At 50.0% G+C, this 22,074-nt stretch overlaps 2 protein-coding genes across 5 annotated transcripts in view; one reads left to right on the forward strand and one right to left on the reverse strand.

The window, feature by feature from the left end:
- Positions 1-589: 589 nt before the first annotated feature.
- Positions 590-8,820, reverse strand: NOB1 (NIN1 (RPN12) binding protein 1 homolog). 3 transcript variants are annotated; one of them, XM_089477090.1, is made up of 9 exons: positions 8,601-8,820; positions 5,631-5,763; positions 4,636-4,769; positions 4,400-4,471; positions 3,833-3,982; positions 3,526-3,723; positions 2,738-2,835; positions 2,181-2,325; positions 590-1,601 (listed from the first exon to the last, which is right to left on the reverse strand). In XM_089477090.1, the coding sequence occupies exons 1-9, from the start codon at positions 8,661-8,663 to the stop codon at positions 1,332-1,334; spliced, it is 1,263 nt and encodes a 420-aa protein (XP_089333216.1). In that variant the 5' UTR covers positions 8,664-8,820; the 3' UTR covers positions 590-1,331. The 3 variants fall into 3 exon arrangements, with proteins under 3 accessions (XP_089333216.1, XP_089333217.1, XP_089333218.1); XM_089477091.1 differs by lacking the exon at positions 8,601-8,820 and adding an exon at positions 8,037-8,173; XM_089477092.1 differs by lacking the exon at positions 4,400-4,471.
- A 71-nt stretch (positions 8,821-8,891) lies between these two features.
- WWP2 (WW domain containing E3 ubiquitin protein ligase 2) overlaps positions 8,892-22,074 on the forward strand; it is a 35,597-nt gene continuing 22,414 nt past the window's right edge. The window contains exons 1-6 of one of the 2 annotated variants that reach the window (XM_089477089.1): positions 8,892-8,913; positions 11,559-11,622; positions 14,418-14,568; positions 15,072-15,193; positions 20,295-20,432; positions 21,251-21,350. In XM_089477089.1, the coding sequence (XP_089333215.1) occupies positions 11,574-11,622; positions 14,418-14,568; positions 15,072-15,193; positions 20,295-20,432; positions 21,251-21,350 (560 nt within the window). In that variant the 5' untranslated portion in view covers positions 8,892-8,913; positions 11,559-11,573. The other variant, XM_089477088.1, reaches the window with a different exon arrangement.

Genomic DNA, 22,074 nt, shown 5'->3' on the forward strand with positions numbered 1-22,074 from the left:
TGAACTTCCAAAGTAGGAACAGATGCACGGCTGCTGTTCTTCTCAGCAGTGGGGTCTCTTGAAAGCCGAGACACCCTTTCCCCCGCATTGGGGGTGAGAATATTAAGAAATGTTCCTCACACCCCTACTTCTGACATCCTTCTGGTGCTTGCAGGGAAAATTCAAAGCAGAAAGTACTTTGCCAGCACCATATCTGCAGGTCAGGCAGCTGCCTGAGAGGTGATCTTTCTGCCGCTGCCACCGCCTTCCACCTTCTCATGCCCAAATTGGCCTTTGTGTTCAGGAGTCCAGAGGCAGGGAGGGGCCCTTTGTTGACATCAGGAAGGGAGCAAAGTGGCAACGAAGGCAGGGCACCTTGTTTGCACTGCAAATACAGCTATTGAACCATTGCTGCCAACTGAGATAAGTCTCTGGCTATAGTGCGCCTTTGCTGATGCTGAAGCGATGCATATCAAGGCAAAGGCAGGAGGGACAAAGTGGCTGCTAACCAAACCAGCTCTTTCCTTTTAGAGGAGGAAGTGTAACATTACAGAGCCAGGAAGCAGGAGAAAGGTAACCCCACAGGCCAAGGCCCCAACTGAACAAGGGGGAAGATTCTGCTCTTTATTTCAAATGTGACTGTTTCACAGAAGGTAAGCAAGGTGGTGTCTTTACGGGACCAATCCATGCTCAGTTGAGATAAGAGCACTGAAGTTGGATCAGACCAAAGAAGATTGATTTGCTCAAACATCCAGCTCTGTGGGGGAAGCCCACCAGCCACTGCAGGGGCTGCCTGAATGGAAAAGCAGAGATGAATTTACATTTAGCGGAAGCCTTTGAATCGTACAGAAGGGATTCTTACTAGGATCAAGGGGGAAACACTGTGTTTTCTATGATACGGGCAGGGTGCCAGAGAGCAATCAACTTTCCAGAAATGCATATTATCAAAGCATGTGAGGTGGAAAACCCCCAATGCCTGCCTCATCAGCCCACATTCTACCTTTTGGTGCATGAAAGAGACAGATCTGTCTCCCCCTTTCACCAAGAAAACAGGAGAGTGCGGGGGGTGGGGGGGGATGCTGGTTTATTCAGAAACGGCTGTGGCTCAATCTGCCCAAGAGGAAGCTGACTTTCAAGATGGCACAAGGGTCAGGTATTCTGTCTTCCCCAGACACTCCACTGCTCTCCCAACCACCATTGTCTGTGGCCTAAGAAGTCTGCAGGATCTGCAGAAATTGCCACCCAATGCAGCCCAGCAGAAGGTCCAAACCTCTGCCACGGCAGGCAGAGAAAAGCCTCCTCTCTCAGTGTCACCAATCCAGAGACAGACATGATGGAGGCCGCACCTTGCTTCACCTCTTCTTCACAAACTTTTTGGTGGCCATGTTGGGGTTCATACGCCTCCGGCCTGCTCCCAGCGCCGCATCCCGGATCTGGAGGTTAGCCGCCCGGCTGTAAATGTCATTTTCCGCAAAGGGAGAGACTCCTGCAATGTAGTCGGGGTCGAAGACGTTGATCTTCTGCCTGGCCTTGCGGGAGAGCCGCTGCTGAGGGAAGTGCTGGTCCTCTGTCAGGTGAGGGTTGCTGGCATGCTTCCCACCTTGAGGGGCAGGCAGGGAATACTGGGGGGCAGAAGAAACACACAGAGATACACAGACAGACTCAGCAGGAGAAGAGGAAAGCCCGAGGCTCTCCTTCCCAAAACCTCTCTGGCTTCCCGTATCAGCCAGAAGAGGAAATTCCTGCTTGGCTTTTGGCCCTCTCAAACTGGAGAGCCACAGGTCAGCAGATGATGGTGAAAGGCCAGAGAGTGGCCTTGAGACTGAAATAAGGTAGAGCCCTCCTGAAGGAAAAGTATCCTCAACCAAGGAACAACTTAAGAAGCTGCAGAGTTATTTATCTCTTAGGAATTGCAAGGAAAAGCAACATTAAGTGTTTAAATGGCATTCTGACTCCGTACCCTCAACTACCTACACACAATGACAATAAGAATCTGAACGTGAATAGTTTCCACTTGTGGCTTGCTTACTGATTTTGCATTATGTCTTATTATTGCTGCTTAATGACTGGCTGTGAGGAAATCCTGCAGTGGCCTGGGGCATGGACAGCCAGCATGGCAGCAGGGAGAAGAGATATGTGTGTCTAAGGTAACTGTATTAAGAGAGAGAAATGGGCTGCCCACCCAGAGGGGGTCCACTCACCCGGAGCCCACGCGGGTTCAGGACCTTCGGATTCCGGGAAAAATGCATGTGGAGACTACCATCATCAGCTGCAGTCACCGCCACCTTCTTTAGAGTCTTGTTTCCACAATGGGGGCAGAAGAGTCGCGTCATTTCTGAGGTGGTCCTAGGGGATGGACAGAAAGAAAAGGAAAGCAGGTCAGCCAGCAGCTGGAGATCTATGGCAGCTTCTGCAGTATGACTGGACTCACTTCATATCAACCTGGTACCCTTTTAAAATATATTTTCAAAAACTGAATGCTGAAACTGGACTTCTAACTAATCCATTGGTTTGTTTTTAGCATAACTGACATTAATGCATTGTAGACAAACAACAACAGATGACAGTTCTAAGGCAGGGAACTGTTTGGTGTTTCTTTTCCTCATAAAGCACTGTGTGTGTACACTGACGGTGCTATATAAATAAATGATGATATTACTTTATGCTGCAAGCTCCTCTGGGTCCCATATTGGGAAAGAAACAGGCCAATATTGATAATGACAGTAAGGTATGCCTGAAGACAAAGGTGGACACGTACTTGAAGCAGCCATGGCAGCGCAGGATGTAGCTCCGGGCATGGTGGATCAGGAGCCCATTCACTGCCAGGACATGCAACCCCATCTGCAGCAGGACGTTCTGCAAGAGAAAATGGGGTCAGGGGTTTCTCTTACAAGAGGAGTCAGAGATGGTAGAGTGCCAGCAGACCCTCATCTTTTGTGCCAGCACTGGGTGTAGTTCATGACCTCCACAAGACTTCACCTGGTGCTGAAAACTGGTGCTTAATAGATGCAGCAGATGGTGCTTAGCAGGGAAGCACACCAGGCCTTTCACACTGTTCACAGCCAACAGTACAACTGGGCACTTAAAGAACCCATTCTGGACAGTCTGTCCCAGCAATCCAATTCTTCATGGATGGCTAAACAGGGAGCATTCTTCCCACCCCACAGCAAGGTAGATTGAAGGTGGACTCCCAAGGGTGATATTGTGCAGAAACAAGGAAAATTAGAGAAAGCAATGAAAACCAAAGTGCACAAGCCTGATCCCATCTCCCCTTGTCATAACAATAAGATCTGTAGAGGCATAAGGGATAAAGAGAAAAATACACTCAGTCTTCATATCTTTCCTAGCCTCAACCAACCAAATGCAAAAAAGGTATCTCGGAGTCCCTAATACAAGCTAATCCTTTCTGCATCGATGGGCAGCTGTAGATAACTGTCCATGATGATAAAAGGACTTCAGTACCCATCTGTCTGGTGGCAGAGGCCCAGTTCACTTGCCCTCCAGCACTGCCAGCCGCTCTCCAATGGCAGCCCCTCAGTCACTTGCCTGCATGGCGAAGTCGGTGGTCATGCAGCCGACCTGCACGCCCTCAGGCTCATCTCCTTGGCCCAGTTCTTGCTGGATCTGTTTGATGTTGCTGGGCGTGATCCAGCCTTCCTCTTCGTCCCCGTCCTCTCCGCTGTCCCCCTCGTCGCTCTCCGGGCCTTTGGGGTCTTCAGGCTCAACGTGGACAGCATCAGCATCCTAGGGAAGGCAGACAGGCCAATTCAGTGAGGAGCCCACAGAACACAGTCCCTGCCCAGCCTGGTGAATAGCTCCCTGCCTTGGGTTGGGAGAGCCCAGGTCTCCTCACCAGCAAGGCCTGCAGGTCTTCTTCTATACTGGGCAGAGGGTTCCTCCAGAACAGGAAGGAGCCAAATTCGGAGGATTCGGAGCCAACTGTGTCTGTACGTTCTTGGCTCTGTGATGTTGAAGGCTGCCTTTCACGCCCTGAGTGCTTGGTCTGGGGTTGAAGGCACAAAACAAACATTTCCAAGTGATTGGAAAGACCCCATCTCCCTCTTTGAGCTTCCACAGATTCCCACACTCCTCAACTAAGACTCCAGGGAGATTTCCACCTGCAAGCCCTGCAGAAGCAGCATGGTACTCCTGTGATCAGAGTAACCTGCTTTTAAAGACTTTTTAAAAGAGATCTTATTTTATGGCACATTGCTTTGGGAGACTCAGTAGCTGAAAAATGCTCAATAAACACTTTTAGCAAAATTAACAAACAATAAGCATGCCCACTGCTGTCGTTGTCACTATCATCTACCAAACAAGAGAGAGGGTACTTCATCCTTCTCCCACTTAGTGCTATGCTCTGCTTTTCTATGAAAAACAGGGCAGAGCTTTGGTGAGTGGGGCTCAGGCAGGAAGTTACCTTGGAAGGGAGATGAAAGCCAGCGACATGGATGGGCGCTTCTGGGTGCTGTTTGGTCAAGGTGAGCTTCACCTGCAAGGATCGAAGGATGGGAAGGGAAACAGTGTGGGATGAATGTCACGTATGGCCCTTGCGATCCAGCTGCACTTTCCCCACAACTGTTTTACACCTTTGCATGCTCCTGGCTTGAGGACAGTGTTTCTCTAGCCACAATGATAAATACAGAAGCCCTGTACCTTCTGCTCTGGCTCCTTCTTCAGGTGAGCAACACCAACGTTCTCGGCTTCCAGCTGGTAAGTCAAGGCCAGAACCTGGATGTCTGTGGCCGAAAGGCTGGGGTAGTCACCGGTCTTCTTGGAAAACTCGGTCACTAAGAGGCAGGGAAAGAAAAAAAATATTATTCCACTATTTAATCTGTATGCAGATGTCCAAGGTTTCCAGAGAAAAGGTCTTTCCCCAATGAACATGACAAGGAAGAAGAGCAGATGGTAACAATCCTTGCTCAGTGACATTCCTTCACGTCTCTCCTCCTGGAATTGCAGTCTGACCCCCAGATAAGCAGATAACCGCAGACAAGCCGAAACAGCAGTTAATGCCATATTTCAGCAGAAGTTGACCAGAATCATAGGCTACCATATATACTTGACTATAAGTCGACCTCATGTATATGTTAAAAGGCAGGTTTTGCGGCCAAAATTATGGCTATCAAGAGTAAAATTTAATAAAATGTAACAAAGGATCTAAAAGGGTAAGGGGATTATGTAATTTTTATTTTTGTATGTATTGTATATGTTCTTGATGTATTTTATTGGTGTAACCCGCCTCAATCCTTTTGGGAGAGGTGGGTTTCCATGCCCATGGGAAATCGAACTCAGACTCACAGCCTGATGCTCAAACCACTGCGCCACACTGGCTCTCCCTCAAAGGAAACCCCTTTGCCTACTGACACTGCAGCTATGTCTCTGAAGAAAAAATATATGGTTTTCATTAGGCAAAGAAGATTCTTTCAATAGGAAAAGAAGACCACCAAATTGCAAGTGGGCTCTCTCAGTCCAGGAAGCTACGGCCAAGTTTGCAATTCCAGAGCAAGGCTGTTGCTGAATCAGGCTCTTGGAAACGGATGGCACAATTGAGAAGTGCAGAGGGGTAGGATCTTGGTGCTGGGGAGGGCAGAAGTACAGGGAGGCCAGTGCGAATTTGGGTGCTGGAGCAGAATGAGCCACGCACTCACCCAGCCGGACGTATTCAGGGAAGGGCTGCTTGAAGTGGAGCTGGTAGGGGAGGACCGCCAGACGCCTCCTGGTCTCCTTGTCCCGGATCTCCGTCACCACCTCCCGGATCGTGTAGATGTTTTTGCCAATCTCCTGCAGAAGGAAGAAAGAGAGACACAGGGGCCTGATTACGAAATGTAAAGACATGACTGTGAACACTAAAGAGAAGATAATCCAAGCCATTGTATTCCCTATCATCATGTACAGATGTGAGAGTAATACACTCATCCCTCCATATTTGCAGCTTTGATATTTGTGGATTTGATCATTCACGGATTTGATTAATATGTTCTCTCTAGGAATATCTAGGCCCTCCTCCAGTGCAAGTCTATGGTCAGCTTTAGCTAAAAGTTGCACTGAAAGACCTAGAGATTATTCCTAAAGAGACTACTCTGATAGGCCTTTGTAACTCCTCCAGCACAACTCTATGGTCAGATGTTGGCCACAGAGTTGCCCTGGAGGACCTAGAGTTTCCTAGAGAGAACACTCTCCTAGGCCTTTGTAGCTCCTCCAGCGCAGTTCTATGGTCAGTGTCTGTCGGACGTTGGCCACAGAGTTGCCCTGGAGGACCCAGAGATTCCTAGAGAGAACACTCTACTAGGCCTTTGTAGCTCCTCCAGCGCAGTTCTATGGTCAGTGTCTGTCGGAGGTTGGCCACAGAGTTGCCCTGGAGGACCTAGAGATTCCTAGAGAGAACACTCTCCTAGGCCTTTGTAGCTTCTCCAGCGCAGTTCTATGGTCAGTGTCTGTCAGACGTTGGCCACAGAGTTGCCCTGGAGGACCTAGAGTTTCCTAGAGAGAACACTCTCCTAGGCCTTTGTAGCTTCTCCAGCGCAGTTCTATGGTCAGTGTCTGTCAGACGTTGGCCACAGAGTTGCCCTGGAGGACCTAGAGTTTCCTAGAGAGAACACTCTCCTAGGCCTTTGTAGCTTCTCCAGCGCAGTTCTATGGTCAGTGTCTGTCGGACGTTGGCCACAGAGTTGCCCTGGAGGACCCAGAGATTCCTAGAGAGAACACTCTCCTAGGCCTTTGTAGCTCCTCCAGCGCAGTTCTATGGTCAGTGTCTGTCGGACGTTGGCCACAGAGCTGCCCTGGAGGACCCAGAGATTCCTAGAGAGAACACTCTCCTAGGCCTTTGTAGCTCCTCCAGCGCAGTTCTATGGTCAGTGTCTGTCGGACGTTGGCCACAGAGTTGCCCTGGAGGACCTACAGATTCCTAGAGAGAACACTCTCCTAGGCCTTTGTAGCTCCTCCAGCGCAGTTCTATGGTCAGTGTCTGTTGGACGTTGGCCACAGAGTTGCCCTGGAGGACCCAGAGATTCCTAGAGAGAACACTCTCCTAGGCCTTTGTAGCTCCTCCAGCGCAGTTATATGACCAGTGTCTGTTGGACGTTGGCCACAGAGTTGCCCTGGAGGACCTAGAGATTCCTAGAGAGAACACTCTCCTAGGCCTTTGTAGCTCCTCCAGCGCAGTTCTATGGTCAGTGTCTGTCGGACGTTGGCCACAGAGCTGCCCTGGAGGACCCAGAGATTCCTAGAGAGAACACTCTCCTAGGCCTTTGTAGCTCCTCCAGCGCAGTTCTATGGTCAGTGTCTGTCGGACGTTGGCCACAGAGTTGCCCTGGAGGACCTACAGATTCCTAGAGAGAACACTCTCCTAGGCCTTTGTAGCTCCTCCAGCGCAGTTCTATGGTCAGTGTCTGTTGGACGTTGGCCACAGAGTTGCCCTGGAGGACCTACAGATTCCTAGAGAGAACACTCTCCTAGGCCTTTGTAGCTCCTCCAGCGCAGTTCTATGGTCAGTGTCTGTCGGACGTTGGCCACAGAGTTGCCCTGGAGGACCTACAGATTCCTAGAGAGAACACTCTCCTAGGCCTTTGTAGCTCCTCCAGCGCAGTTCTATGGTCAGTGTCTGTCGGACGTTGGCCACAGAGTTGCCCTGGAGGACCTACAGATTCCTAGAGAGAACACTCTCCTAGGCCTTTGTAGCTCCTCCAGCGCAGTTCTATGGTCAGTGTCTGTCGGACGTTGGCCACAGAGTTGCCCTGGAGGACCCAGAGATTCCTAGAGAGAACACTCTCCTAGGCCTTTGTAGCTCCTCCAGCGCAGTTCTATGGTCAGTGTCTGTCGGACGTTGGCCACAGAGCTGCCCTGGAGGACCCAGAGATTCCTAGAGAGGTGTCCATCCTGTCAGGTCAAAACGTGGTGTTCTTGTTGTTGGTGGTCTTCCATATTCCTGGGGGTCTTGTACCCCTGACTTTAGGAAATATGGAGGGACAAGTGTATACAAAATAAGAAGATAGAAAACAGTCGTCAATCTTCTTTTCCAAATCTACACATTGGCCATTCGTCCAGTTTGACTAAACCTTTGTCATTTAAGCCTAATGTGCATCATCCCAAAGTCGCTGAATCTGTTTCGATGGCTGACTCTCAGTGCTAGGCATCCGCCTCTGGACCCCTTTTAGGTCTCCTTCTGGGAGGAGCAAAGCCCTTTTCTGCCTCCTGGACCTTCTGTCTTTTATTTCATTCCCAGCAGAATTAAAACACTTAAAAGAAAAGACAAACACATAAACATAAACAGAGAAACATGCCTCAGCAGCACTTCCTTACAGGCTGCGATCCCTCCTTTTCACCTGTTTCCATTTAGACTTCCTTTAACCAGAGGACATTCTTTGCGGCATCTAGACCCATAACTTTAATCACAATTGTTGTTGTTGTTGTTGTTGACTTCTTTTAAAACCGAAACAGATCTCTCCCTAGAAATTCAATCGAGGGAACAAAGGGAGGAGACCCGTCCGGATCAGAGGAATGCTCTCCGAAGGGCCTCCCTCGAGGCCTCCAAGCAGCTCTGTTTCCAAACGGAATCAGCGGAAGGAACGGCAGCGATCCGCGGTTGCGGACGGAGAGAGAGAGAGAGAGAGAGAGGATACCTGCAGAGGAGCTCCCTTTAAGAAGGCGCCAGCGTCGGCCACAACGTGTTCCACCGGCGCCATTTTGTCGTCTCCGTCCCGAGGCACGATGGGAAATGTAGTCTTAGGCCCTCCTTTTAGGTGCGCGGAGCATGCCGGGAAAAAAGGACGGAGCCGGGCAGGGCTTTCCCTGAGAGAGGCTCCCGAGGCCGCTCTAGGCGCCCCGCCGCCGTCTCGACAGCCTCCGTTTCGTCACGTGACTCCTCGCCCGTCGTCACATGACCAAGGCGTCGAGGAGGCGGAAGTGGGAAGCAGCAGCAGCAGCTCGCCGGCGGTGAGTCTTTGCTGCTCTGTCTGGGGCTCTTGTCCTGAACGCTGTGAAGCGCCGCAGGTCAAAGGCCTCGGAAGGAGCAGAGGAGCCAGAAGAGCCATTCGAAACAAGGAAGAAACCCCATTTGTGCCAATGGATGGTGTTCTTCACTGGGCGGCTCTTTTAATCTTGTGACGCCGCTCTGAGAAAGTCAATATCAAGCTCATAAGAACAGCAATTAAGGTCGGACAATCCAGAGTAAAGCGACAACTGTCTGCAATAGTCATTATCAGTACCATGATCCTGATTGTCCTTCTTGTTGTGGCCATTGCTGGGGCTTTCCTGGCTTAGTCTTCCTGCTCCGATGGCAGAAATCCAGGTTGAAGTGGGGAAGCTGGGCTCCGAAGAGGGTTGCCATAATTGTCCTCTATTTCCAGGGACAAAATGGAGGACAACTGCAGGACAAAGCTCAGCCCAAAATGCAGGACCTTTAAGGGCCTCCATTTTCTTAAATGTCCTGCAGTTTGGTCTAGCATTTGTTCCACGTTTCTGTCCAGCTTAGCTCCAGAGGGAAAAGTGGGGCTCCCTCCTGGCATTCCTGGGGTACCTTCTTCAAGGAGGAGCCCAGGTTCTGACTCTTTCAGACCCTCACTTGTAAGGCATTGCTTCCTGTGTATAGTGTGTGTGTGTCTGTCCATATATATGTGTCTATAGATATATATTGTGTATATATATATATATGTGTGTGTGTGTGTGTGTGTGTGTGTACTAAAATACAGCATTCATTCATTCATTTCCTTGGGGTATTTATAGCCTGCCCTTCAGCCCTAAAGGCTCTCAGAGCGTCTTACAATTAGGGTTCTGTCAATCAGAGGGTCCCCTGCCCTCAGGCTTCCAATCTGAAAGACAGGACCCAGAAGGAGAAGGAGAAGGAGAAGGCGCTGGGAAGAAGGGGCCGGGTCTCCTCAGAGGCCTGGACCCAGGCAGAGGACGCAGGGAGGGCACTGCTCCTTAACGGAGGCGGCTGATGGCTTTCATTGGCCTCCTGTGGATGTTTTTAACCTACATTTCCAGACTTGCTCAGGAGTAGATACACTAACTACCTGTTTCAGAAGGAGACAAGGGCAGATAGCAACTGATATTGGCCACTGTCCCTTGTGTTGCTGTGCTTTGGGCTTTTGCGCCCCTTGCTTGCCTCTTGTGTGTTTGGCAGGAAGGAGTGGTCAGCGCTGATGTTGTTTGGATACACAACGCGAGCCACAACCTGGTTTTGGGGTGTCCACCTCCTGCGTTGCTAAACTCTGGCCTTGACTCTGTCCGAGGGATGAAACAAATGCCTGAGAGTCTCACACCGAAATAGCCTCCGGCCGGTTTGTGTTAATAGAATGTGTTAATGATTAGTTGGGTTACTTTTCTTCCTTGGGAGCAGCTGCTCTGCTTACTAGACTTGGGGAAGCGCGCTCTTTGCCAGCAGTTTCTGGGGGGAAACTTTGGTTGCTTGTGGAGATCCTCAGCGAGATCAATCCACCGGCTCCTTCTTTTGTGGGGCAAAGATGAAACTCAGCTAAGGAGGAGGCTCTGGCTTTCTCCTGCTACTCTTGCCGGCCCACTTGTCATCCAGAGACAGAAAACGCACTCGCTCTGCGCTGCTGGATCCTGAATGGGCCTGAACATTGTCAGCCATTCTTGGCCTAAGAAAATAAGTTAAGTAAAGGCAAGGATGGGGATGATGGGTTTGGTAACGGCAGGCGGAGAAGAGGGAAGCTCCAGGCCCTGTCAGGCAAGGCCTTGCTTAAAGGCCGGCACTCACTTTGCATCTGCAGTGTGGAATTAATCCAGTTCGGCGCTGCTTTGGCTGCCATGGCTCCATGCTCTGGAATTCTGGGATTTGTAGTTTTGTGGGATACTTAGCCTTCCCTGTCAGAAGAATCCCATAGCACTGAGTCATGAGAGTTAAGTGTTTCAACACATGTCTGAAAAGATCCTTATAAGCATTAAGTATGGTTTTCTCTTCTGTTTCATCTGAATTTCCCCATCCGTTCCTTTATTGTAAGCCACCTTGAGTCCCTGTACTGGGAGGAAGGTGGGGTACAAATAAATATAATAACAAGAAAACAGTGGTGGCCTCAGGCTGCAGGTGCTTAGAAGCTGCAGAGTAATGCCACCTTGTTTGGTTTGTGCCCATGGAGCCAACCTGCTGCTCTCAGGTGTAGAGGAAGGTGCTGCCCTTTGGTTAGCAGTTGTTCCTTCAATGCTAATCTGGCTGTACCTTGGCTGAATCTTGTCCTTCTGCGCACAGATTTCCTTTTGCCTTGTGGGTAGATGGGGGCTGAATGGTGTAGGGACCCCTCCCCATGTTCCTGGAACTGCTCTGTGCGACTCTTCTCTTGAGCTCTGCTTGTTATCCTTTCTGTGTCCCCTTTACAATGTGGTTGAAAATAAAATACTGCCAAAACTGTGTATACTGCAATTTTTACAAAGGCATTCCTGCTAAAAATAAGACCCAGTGTGGTGTTGTGGTTTCAGCACTGGACTATGGCTCCAGGAGACCAGGGTTCGAATCCAGGAGACCAGGGCTGACTTTGGGCGCTCTTGCCTAAATGATAAGGTTTTTGTCTTTCAGTTAACTTTTAATTAGCATGAGTTATCTTTCTTTCTCATTTGTCTAGGGCCCCGATGATGAAATGGCTTCTGCAGAGCTCTCTGGAGAGAAGTCTCCACTTACCGTGAAAGGTGAGCCATTGGCTTCTTGACCAGTCCGAGGTGGTTTTAAGAGTCCAGAGCAGCTGGACACTGGTGTGTGTGGTGTGTGTGTGTGTGTGTGTGTCCATCAGCCTGTCTCAGATCAGGAAGTCTTTTGGGCTCTCCCAAAAGCAAGTGAACTCAGTAGATATTGACAATGTTGAATGGAGGCTTTAGGCTTACACAGAACCCAAAAGTAATGGCGCCAAGCAGAGATGTGTTTTATTTTGTTCTGTTTCTTTTATATGAAAAAGACCTGGGGGGGATGACATTATGTACCTGAGCTGTTTCAGAGAGCTCTTCAGCAGGAAAAGTTGAGTGGTTTACATCTTTTTGTCTTTGGTTTAAGGAGCTCCCTCTGAAGAAGAATGTTGTTGGACTTGAAAACTTACATTACACACCCTGCTGCATCTGCACTGCAGAAATAATTTAGTTTGACACCACTTTAATTGCCATGGCTCAACACTGTGGAATTCTGGGAATTGTAGTTATGTGAAACATTTAGCCATCTCTGTCAGAGAGCTCTGGTGCCACAACAAGCTACAAATCCCAGAATTCCATAGCATTGAGCCATGACAATTAAAGTGGTGCTGGACTAGCTTATTTCTGCAGTACAGCTGCAGCCTCTGTCTAAAGACCCTTCTGCCACATGAGTTCAAGAGCCAAGGTCCTTCTCCATCTTGGGAAGGGTCTCTCCCTTGCCCTCTCCCAGAGTGCCTCTGATGGTGGTGGGACTGGGAGAAAGCCTCTGACTCACATCAGCCCCAAACAATGGCGTCCCAGTGGCTCAGGATTATAGGAACTAGAGTCCAAAACATCCAAAAGCCCAAACATTGACCCTCCTCTGTATTTGTCTCTAAGTCAGAGGTTGGAATCATGCAGCCCTCCAGATTTTATTGAACTAAATATACCCAGCATTCCCAGCCATTGGCAGTGATGGCTGGGGAGCCTCACCCCTGGTTTATATGGAGTGCGGTGGAGATGAAAAGTAGGAGGACTTTGACCTGATCCTAGGAGCTTTGGATGGAAGCCAGAGAAGAAATGTTTTTTCTTCTTTGTTTCTTATGGTATTTATACCCCGCCCTTCAGCCCTAATGGCTATCACTATAATTATCATTTGCGTGCCAAAATGTTTCCAAAAATGGTTGTGGGCCATCCTCACCCTCCCTCCATGGACTTGAGGAATAGTGTGTTGCTATAGATCTCCACACAAACCTACATGGCTGTTTAAACACTTCAGGTTGCTGAAGAGGTAAAAATAATGCCTCAACCTCCCACCACCACCATTTTCCTTCTGGTCAGTGAAGACTCACTGCTATGAACAACAACAGTCAGAATCCCTCAGCCAGTGTGGACTACAACCCCCCAAATCCCTGAGCCATGACTGAGAGTTGCAGTTCAGATTGGCTGGGGGATTTTGATATTCTTGTCATTGTTAGCTGGCGGACATTGGTTATGGCTGGATGATGGATGTGTGAGATTATGGCTGGGGGCTTCTGAGACTTGTCCAAAAGAATAACTTTTCCAGTCACTGTGCCTGATGGCTGGTGAACCAAGAACATGCATAAGGAGCTGGCACACACCATGTGCTCCTCTGTCCCCAAATAGATATGGCTTCACAGTGGTCAGGTGCCATGCACTATGAATGGTCTGATGACACTCCCAGGCCCTGGAAGCTGGGAAGGAAGGGGAAATTGTAGGGCCAGGAGGGTCACCCTCTTGCAGCTGCAGGCCAGCTGTGTGCAAGGAAGGATGCCCCTCCTGCACCGCCAGGGGGCCCCCACAGTTCACAACTTGGCTGAATGGTTGCAGATGTTTTTGTGGTTCTGCTGGATATGTCAGTCTGGGCTCTCCAGGCACTGGCGATGCGGAGAATATGCAAAAATATGCCAATGGTGTCAGATAAACCTCAATGAGAAGAATCCTGGACTGATCCGAATCGTTGCAGTTCAAGGCTTGTTCCTTGCAAAATTCACAAGTGGTAAGGTTTGTTTGTTTTTTACATGGAAAACATTATTCCGCTGCACCAACTAGAGAAAAATCAGTAGAGACATTTGTAAAAGACTGGAGATGTCTGGTCAGCTTTTTGCAAAAATATCAGCTAGGGAGTTTTTAGGTTTGAAAATGAGAAGGACAGGATGCTCGGAAGAAGTGTATGACATAGTTTGTATAGAGAGAGGTATACTGGCATTATTTGCACGTATAACCACCAAAAAGGAAGTCAGAACTCACTTCAACTTAGTTTCCTTTGAACCAAAGATCCCACTGAAGGGGAAACTTGCCCCCTTTCCTACTTGGCTTCAGGTATTGAGGCATCAGTGAAATGATGACAGAGGTATATTTGATGAGTTTCCCCTACATCTCCACTTCCTTCTCTCCTGAGTTAGAATCACAGAGTAGGAAGGGGCCGCAAGGGCTATCTACTTCAAGTCCATTCTGCCAGCCTGGAAGTACAACTAAAGTGTTTCTGAGAGATGGACATTCAACTTCTGTTCAAAGAGGTCAACAGAAGCAGATCCACCACCCTCTCATTACACTGACCAACTTCTGTTAGAGTCAAGACATTCTTCCTCATGGTTAGGTGGTATCTCTTTTCTTGCAGTTTGAGTCTGTTGGCTCCTCAGTGGTTCTGGAAGGGTTGGAGTGTCTCCGTCCCTGGCATGTAATCTTTTCTGGTTACCCCAGGCTCCGCACCATCACAATTTTGGCCAGTCTCAAGGTGACTACCTCCTCCTTCCCACTGGTCCAAGGAGCCACTGCTTAATTCTTCCACTTCTTCCTCCCAGTTATATCGGCAAAGCCCAAGGGGCATGGTGGCCGCCAGTCTCGGATCACCTCCTTCGTGGAGGTGATGGCCGATGGGCTCTCCAGCGAGACCAAGAAGACGGCAAAGAAAGCAGGGAGCTCTGAGCTGCTCTGGAACGAGAGCCTTGTGCTGTAAGAGAGATGTGTTTTTTTGGAGGGGGATTCTGGGAGGGAGGGAGGGAGGGAGGGAGGGAGGGGATGTATGAGTTGGAACAGATGCAGGGTAGTGGCCCATTGGGTCAGCTGCGTGTCTGGGCCATATAATGTTATTGTAAGTGACATATTGGTGGAGCAGGGGAAGGGGAAATTTTTAGGACTACCAGAATCTCTAGTCAGCATGGTGGCCAGAGATTTTGAGAGCTGCAGTTCCCCAAAGTCACTTTCTGCCATCTTTGTGCAGCTGCGGAAGGTGTACTTTCCATTTTTTGCGCTCTTTTGAGCAGTCAGGCTGGACCGACAGGGCTGTCTTCCCATTTATTGCTTTTGTTGAAATGAGTAGATGACTTCTATTGGGTTTTATTTTGGTTTTTATTTTGTTTTTTAAAAGAAATGCTCTTGTGCAATTTGTTTGTTGCTGCTGGCCCAGATCCTGTAGGCTTATGGTTTTGTCTTCCTTTTGTACCGGCTGACCCCAGGAATGTCACGCCTCAGACCCATCTGGACATCAAATTGTGGAGCTGCCACACTCTGCGGAATGAGCTGCTGGGCATGGCGTCCGTCAGCCTCTCCAACCTGCTGAAGCAGAGCAAGGGGAAAGGTATGCTGCCGTCCACATCTCCTTCCCCATATTGCAGACCTGCTTGAAACCCACTGAGTGATCTTAGGCAAGTCACACTCCCTCAGTCATAGAGAGAGGCAATGGCAAACACCCTCTGAATAAATCTTGCCAAGTAAACCCTGTTATAGGTTCACCTTAGGATCGTGACTTGAAGACACACAATAACAAATAATAAATACAAATATAATCATAGTGAGAAAGAGGAGGAAGATGAAAGAGGGAAAGGAAGAAACAAGGTCTCATTGTGAGTGGGTGAGAGGCCTGTCAGGTGTGTGGTGTGGTTGCGTTGCTGCCAGTGTTTGTGTGCGTACGTGTGTCCCTCAGTGCAGGAGAGCAGACGCCTGCCCAGCGACTGCAGGCCTTTGGCCGCCTGCTGCTGTTGCCATTTGTGATCTCTGGAGTGGTGGCATAAAGGCCTCCATTCAAGGGTTCTGGGCAGGGGAAAGGCTTGCGTTGTCCCCTCTGGGCCAAACCGCTCTCCCCCAGCAGCCCTCCCTCCCAAACCCATCTGTTTGGGAACACAGAGCGTGTATTGAGAGGGGCAAGGCCAGGATTAAAGGGGAGTTCAGAGCAGCACCTCGGCTTCTCTTCTGGAGTTTGGGCAGGCAGTCTTCTCTGGCCTACTCCTGACACCCTCATGCTTCAATCGGATGGGGAAGATTTACTAGTTTTGAACTCCTTGTCCTGTTGGAGCCTTGTCTCTGGGGTGTGTTGACTTGGAGGAGAGGTGGACCCCCTCTCTGGCCATGGATAGGGCAGAGTTTGAGCCCATGGCCTGCAGGGATGGGAGGGCATGTGTGGGTTCCCGATTTTATTCTCCCCTTCCTCCTCTACCTGCCCACCCCCCCCCTCCACAGTTGTGGGGAATGGCTGTTAAATCCAGGCCAAGGGTCCCAGAGAGCCATCCAAAGGCCACCCTCCTCCAGTGGCAGGAGCTCAGCCTGGTGCAGGCAGCCTCACCAGCACTTTTGGGCTGGGACCCCATTGCCAAGGAAATTTGCTACTGGGGTCCCATGTCCTGCTTTGCCTCTTCCTCCCGCTGGTCCTCCACATGTGCCAGCTGGAGAAGGCCAATACTTGGCATTCTAGAGTTTATGTACTTTCAAAGCATTTATTTGAATGGTTTATCTATCACCTCTCAGCTCACCAGGCCCCTTCCTCCTCCCCTGTCATGGACAGTGGAGAGGGGTATTTTAAAAGCCAGGCTAAAATTACTCCTTTCAAATACTTTAATTTCTCTGCCCCTGTCTGTTTCTCTCTCTGTCTTCTCTGTGGTATCCTGACATGCACCTTTCTGGCTCCTCTGTTTTTATGTTGAGTGGAGTTGGGATCCTAGGTCTCAAAGGCTCCTTGTCCTGCCGCTGTTGCTGCTCTGCTCAGGTGTCTCTAGACCTTTGCCTGCACGGTTGTTCCTTGGTTCTTGCTTTTGAGCAAGCATCCTGGGACATAGTTTTTTGTGGGATTTTCGGGCTTTGTGGCTATGTTCTAGAAGAGTTTATTTCTGACATTTCACTGGCATCTGTAGCTGGCATCTTCAGAGGCTCTGGAGATGGCAGCCACAGATGCCAGCAAAATGTCAGGAAAATACCCCTTTAGAACATGGCCACATAGCCTGAAAAACCCACAAAAAACTATGGATGCCAGCCATGAAAGCCTTTGACTTCACATCCTGGGACGCCTGAAAGTCTAAACTGTTTTATTATGGCAGATGCTTTGGTATGCAGTTATTTATTCAATTTATCTTCCTCCTTTCTTCTGATACGAGACACCTATTTGTTGCAAAAGTTTAAAAAATTAAATAAAAAGTTCTTTTAAGAGCACTTAAAACAATTTTAGAACAGTAAAAATAAATATAAAAATGTAAAAGCACAGCGCACCTCATTGAAGGACGACTACACATTGTAAATTAAGTGCCAAAAGCCTGTCTAAATAAATAGGTCTTCTTCACCTGGTGTTGGAAAGAAAGGAAAGGTGCTGCAAGACCACTTTGCAAGGCTGTTAGGACTATCCTCTTATACCCTTCTGTTTAATGTCCTAAACAGAGCCAATGTGGTGTACCAGCTTGAGTGATGAACTCCAGAAGATCAGGGTACAAATCTTCTGTCAGCTATGGAAACCCATTGGTAACCTTGGGCAAGCCTCACTTTTCTTTCAACATCGGAGGAAGGCCATAATGGCAAATGTTTAAAGAAATCTGGCCAAGGGAACCCTAGGAAAGGGTTGGTGTAAGTCAGAGTCAACTTGAAGATATAGCCAGTGTAGTGTGTGGTTTGAGTGTTGGACTAGGGCGTTGGGAGACCAGAGTTCGAATCCTCACTCAGTCAGGGGAACCCGCTGGGTGACCTTGGGCATGTCACAATCTTCTTTCAGCCTCAGAGGAAGGCAAAAGCAAACCCCTGTCTGTACAAATCTTGCCAAGAAAACACTGTGACAGGGTCTTCTTGGAGTCTCCATAAGTCAGCAATGACTTCAAGGCACACAAGAAGAAGAAGAAGCTGTAATTCTCCATCCTTCTTTTGGGATTGTGTTAGAGATTGCTTTGTGACACATCAACCCAATTGGCTGCAGCTGTGAGAAAAGAGCAAATGTTACATTTGAGTTTGGGGAAAAAGGATCAGAATGAGACAGCCAGTACTGTAATGGGGTAATGCCAGGCGTGGCCCTATTCATGTCTTGGTGTATTTTATGTCAATTTATTTAGACCAAGGCAGGCAATTGTGGCAGATTCAGAGACCAATGTTCTCCTTTTAGGACCTTCTGAAGGCCACATAGATTGCCAAAAATACGTACATAAATAAATATCAAAATGGAAAAATAAAAACATTCCAAAACAAAACTGTAAGTCCTTTTCTGTTTTTGAAAAACAGATGTTTTAAAATGGTAAACACTGCAAGTGTGTGTGTCTTGTGTGTTAAAAGTACTACAATGACTTACACAGATCAGCTGCCACTCTTGAGAGGCAATCTCCCCCCCTCTCTTTATTTTCTTGGTTTGGATTTAAGGGCTGAGAGCCACTGTATACACAGAATCAATTATAATAATACACATTGCAGTTGTTCAAGCTGACCCCAGTTTACGGCAACTCTGTCCTAGAGTTTCATTGGCGAGATTGGTTCACAAGAGGTTGTTTTCTGATGGTCTTAGGCGACCCCTGTGAAAGGATTGTTTGGCCCCCAAAGGGATTGCGACCCACAGGTTAAGAACCGCTGAACAGCCCACCCCAGCACTCCTTACCCCCAAACAGCACACTTAGCTTCTGCATTTCCCTAGACTGAACTTTGAGATAATTCCCCATTGCTTGCACAGAATGCGCTTTTACTTGGGGGGAAGGAAAGCACCCATCAAGCCAAGCATGCTCAGGGTAGCTGCCCCGTGTGGGGTGCTGCCTCTTCCCTCTTCAACACCTTCTTAGCCCGAGGGACTGTTTAGCTCTGGGTTGCTTTGTTGCTGCCTTGTTCCCCACTCCTTGCACCCATTCCTGATACAAGGAGGAAGGCACAGCAGTGATGGAAACAGAGAAGTGGGGAAAGGCTGAGCCTTGCTCTTTCCCTTCCCTTTCAAGAACTGACATCAGCCTAATTCTGAGACATGGCTTCTTTCTTTCTCAGTCTAACTGCTCCAGTAGGACTTTGCATCTACCTCCAGGCCTCTTCTCCATAACAGAGCAGGGAGAAAACCTCCCAGTCCTACACAGTTGCTTGCTGCTGAAGCTTCAGGAAAGCACCAGCCCTTCCCTCATGGCCAGCTGGGAATTCCTGGCTAAATGGTAGCCATGGGGCTCTGGGCGATGCAGCCAGCCAGCAAAGACGGGGAACTGAGGACTCATTCATGGGTCTGGGGCAGCCTCCCCCCAAATCATAACAGTCCTGCCCACTAACATGCTACACACACACACACAACCTGGCTTTGTGCACAGGGAGGCAGCCAGGAGAGCAAGGTCCCCTTTGTGCTGGGGGCACAGGGTGGAGCGGGTGTTTATTTTCTTAAAGGGAGCAGAGGCTGCTGGGGGGTGGGGGGGAGGAGACCTGCCCTGCCTGCCTGCCTGGAGACACAGACACCTTGTTTCTGCTGGGAAGGCTGAGGCAGGCTGTGTGTGCATGTGTGTGCGATGGGGGGGGGGGGGGGAGACACACATGCACACACAAAGAGGGTCTGTGCAGCGCCAGCCAGTGTGTGCAGGGTCTGTCATCCATGAGAGAGTGGAAAGGAGCTCTCTGTTTGGGACACCTCTGGGCTGAAGAGAAGGCCTGCTTGTTTTTTTTTTACTCTGCCCCCTCACCCCCCACCTAAGCATTTTCAGCAAACCTGGCTTGTGTGAAGAAGGGCCTCCAAATGGTTTTGCATACCCCCACCCCAGCAGACCTACCCTAGGGATGGGTTCACACACATGCACACCCCCACATAGTCTTTGCCCTGTTTCTATGCTTTGGATGCTGCCAAATGGAGGTGCCAAAGGCCGCCAGGAGGCTGGAGTGCCTTGTCCAGCTGGTGAAAGGAGAGGAGGTCCAGAAAGAGATATACTGCTAGCGCCTGCGGGGAGCAGTCCTCTCTCTGCCTGGGAGCCTGACTCCAGCCGGCTGATGCTTCCCTCAGGAAATGCAGAGGCAGCTTCAAAGGCGGAGGGTAAAATCCCTGAAGGCATTTTGAGTCCAACCAGTGTGTTGCATGTGGGGCCCAAAGTGTGTGGTTCTTCGGAGGGGACTGTTTTGGTGTTGTGGAGCTAGGCTGGCAGGCTGGCCCATGTTTAGGGGGCAAACCTTTGGGACAGTGTGTGTGTTGCATCTAGGTCTCCTGCTTCCAAGGAAGAAGCGGTCTCTGGCCTCAGGCTGGCTCCCAGGCTGCAGGGTGATGGTTGCTGCTGTACATGCTCCTCAGTCCCCATCCCCATCTTGCCATTCTGCTTGCTCCAAGATTCAGCATTGGGCTCCATGGTGTGCTGCTGGAGTATCTGGTGTGGAGGGTGGGCCCAGAGGGCGTTTATACAGGAGGTGGTGGCTGAGGGGCAGGTTTGGCCCAGAGGGAGGGATGCCAGTCTGTCTGTCCGTCCATGCAATGGCTTTCCTCTTGTCACCCTTCTCAGTGGAGAACAAGCAGCTGACCTTGAACCTGCAGATGGAGAACAAAGGCAACCTTGTCTCAGGCGGGGAGCTGACGATTTTCCTGGATGGCCCCAGTGTTGATGTGGGAAGCCTGCCGAATGGCAGCGTTGTGACGGAGGGTGAGTGAGGCAGTGTGTGCCACAGAGGATGGACGGGAAGTGGGCTGACGTCGCCTCCTCCACCCGAGGCCCGCCTGGCCCTCGGACTACTGGGCGGTAGCTGCTCCTTCTGGCCGGGACAGAGTAGTCGAGTCAGGACGCAAGAGAACTGATGCTCAGGAATCTGAACCATGGACCTGAACCCCGAGCTCAGGCTTAGAGGGCAGGGGCTGTCCAGTGGTGGCAACTTGATTCCTGGTGTTACAGTAACTTAAAGCAAGCTTGAGGTGAACCTTTAGAAACTGAGTTTAGGCGTCAAAAAAAAAAATTGCAGCAGGCCAAGCTATGCCAAGGGAAAACAGACACAGCAAAGAGAAAAGGAGCTCTAAATGGGGAGGATTTTCAGTGTCTAACTCTCTGCAATGCTGGCAATTTGGAGACTGAAGAAACATTTCATATTGGGGTGGCAGTATTCTTAGTTGGAAAGGCAATGATTCCTTATTCCCCTGCCCCCAGTAACTACATCCCTTGATGTCATCCAACCCACAGGTCCTTTAGGATTTCACAGACTCTCCATGATTCTAAGAGAAAGCCTCCCCCCACTTTTTGGCCATACAAAGAGTTGCTCATCTGGGCTTGGGAGGAAGGTTAATATGGAGAGACCATACTGCCTCCCTGTGTGACAGAAAGTGAAGGCTGAGTCCTGCCAGCAGCTGTGTTCCAATGGGTAATCGGGCCGCTTCTCAGCCAGACTGCCCCCTTGCCAGGCACTCAGCTTCTTGCATGCCCCCGCCAGTGTCAATTCCTGATCTATTTCTTTTGCCTCATTGCTCCCACAGGGTCCCAAGGGGCTGGGAGAGACCCCAGCGGAGGCTCGGCTCCTTCCCCTGAGAACAGGCACCAGATTCCTAACACCAACTGCTTTGGCGGCCGGTCCAGGTAAAGATCCTGCACCATCTTCCCATTGAGCTCAGCCGTCCAAGGAGTCCTTGGCACAGAGGCCTTGCCAGGGATGGTGACAAGGCGGCATTTCGGAAGGGGTGATGTGGCAGAAGGCGACCAGGAGGAGGCAGGAAGGTGGCTGGCAGGGGCAGAGCCAACAGAGAGAAAGAGGAGAGTCACAGCCAGGAAGGGCTGCGTGGGCAGCAGAATATGGGAGGGATAGGTTTTTAATAGCCAGCCTGCCTCACTCCCTCTGTGCTTTCTCTCTCCTTCTCTCTGTATTTGGGGAGAAGAGATTATGCCAGGAAGAACAGGGGAGGGCGGCTGCTTCCTGTCTGGCAGGAAGTGTGAGGGAGCCCTTTGGCCCTGAAGAGGTTTGGCGAGGTGGCTGCTCGTGAGCGGGTCTCTAGCCCTCTGTTCCTTTGGGTTTTGTGATGCCCAGCCTGTATGCCAAGGTCCCTGATGCTGCTGATGTTCCATTTCCTATCTTGGGGCCTGCCAACCCTGGCATGCTGATTGCAGAGGGGGCTCTGCTAGGGCATCTGCCCTGCATCCTGGCCTCCGCTCTCAGGTTGCAGTGGCTGCTGGCCATGTTGCAATGGAGGAGGGTTGGAGCAGTGTCATCATGTTACTGAATTCAACACCTCAGGATGAGCTCTGCAGGAGAAAGGGGCAGGGAGAGTTTGGGGTTTCACCTGCCAGCATGCCTGCCTCACTCCCT

This window comes from Sceloporus occidentalis, unplaced genomic scaffold (genome assembly GCF_023333645.1).
Source record: "Sceloporus occidentalis isolate IW3139 unplaced genomic scaffold, rSceOcc1.0.p SCAF_10, whole genome shotgun sequence".
Classification (NCBI taxonomy): domain Eukaryota; kingdom Metazoa; phylum Chordata; class Lepidosauria; order Squamata; family Phrynosomatidae; genus Sceloporus; species Sceloporus occidentalis.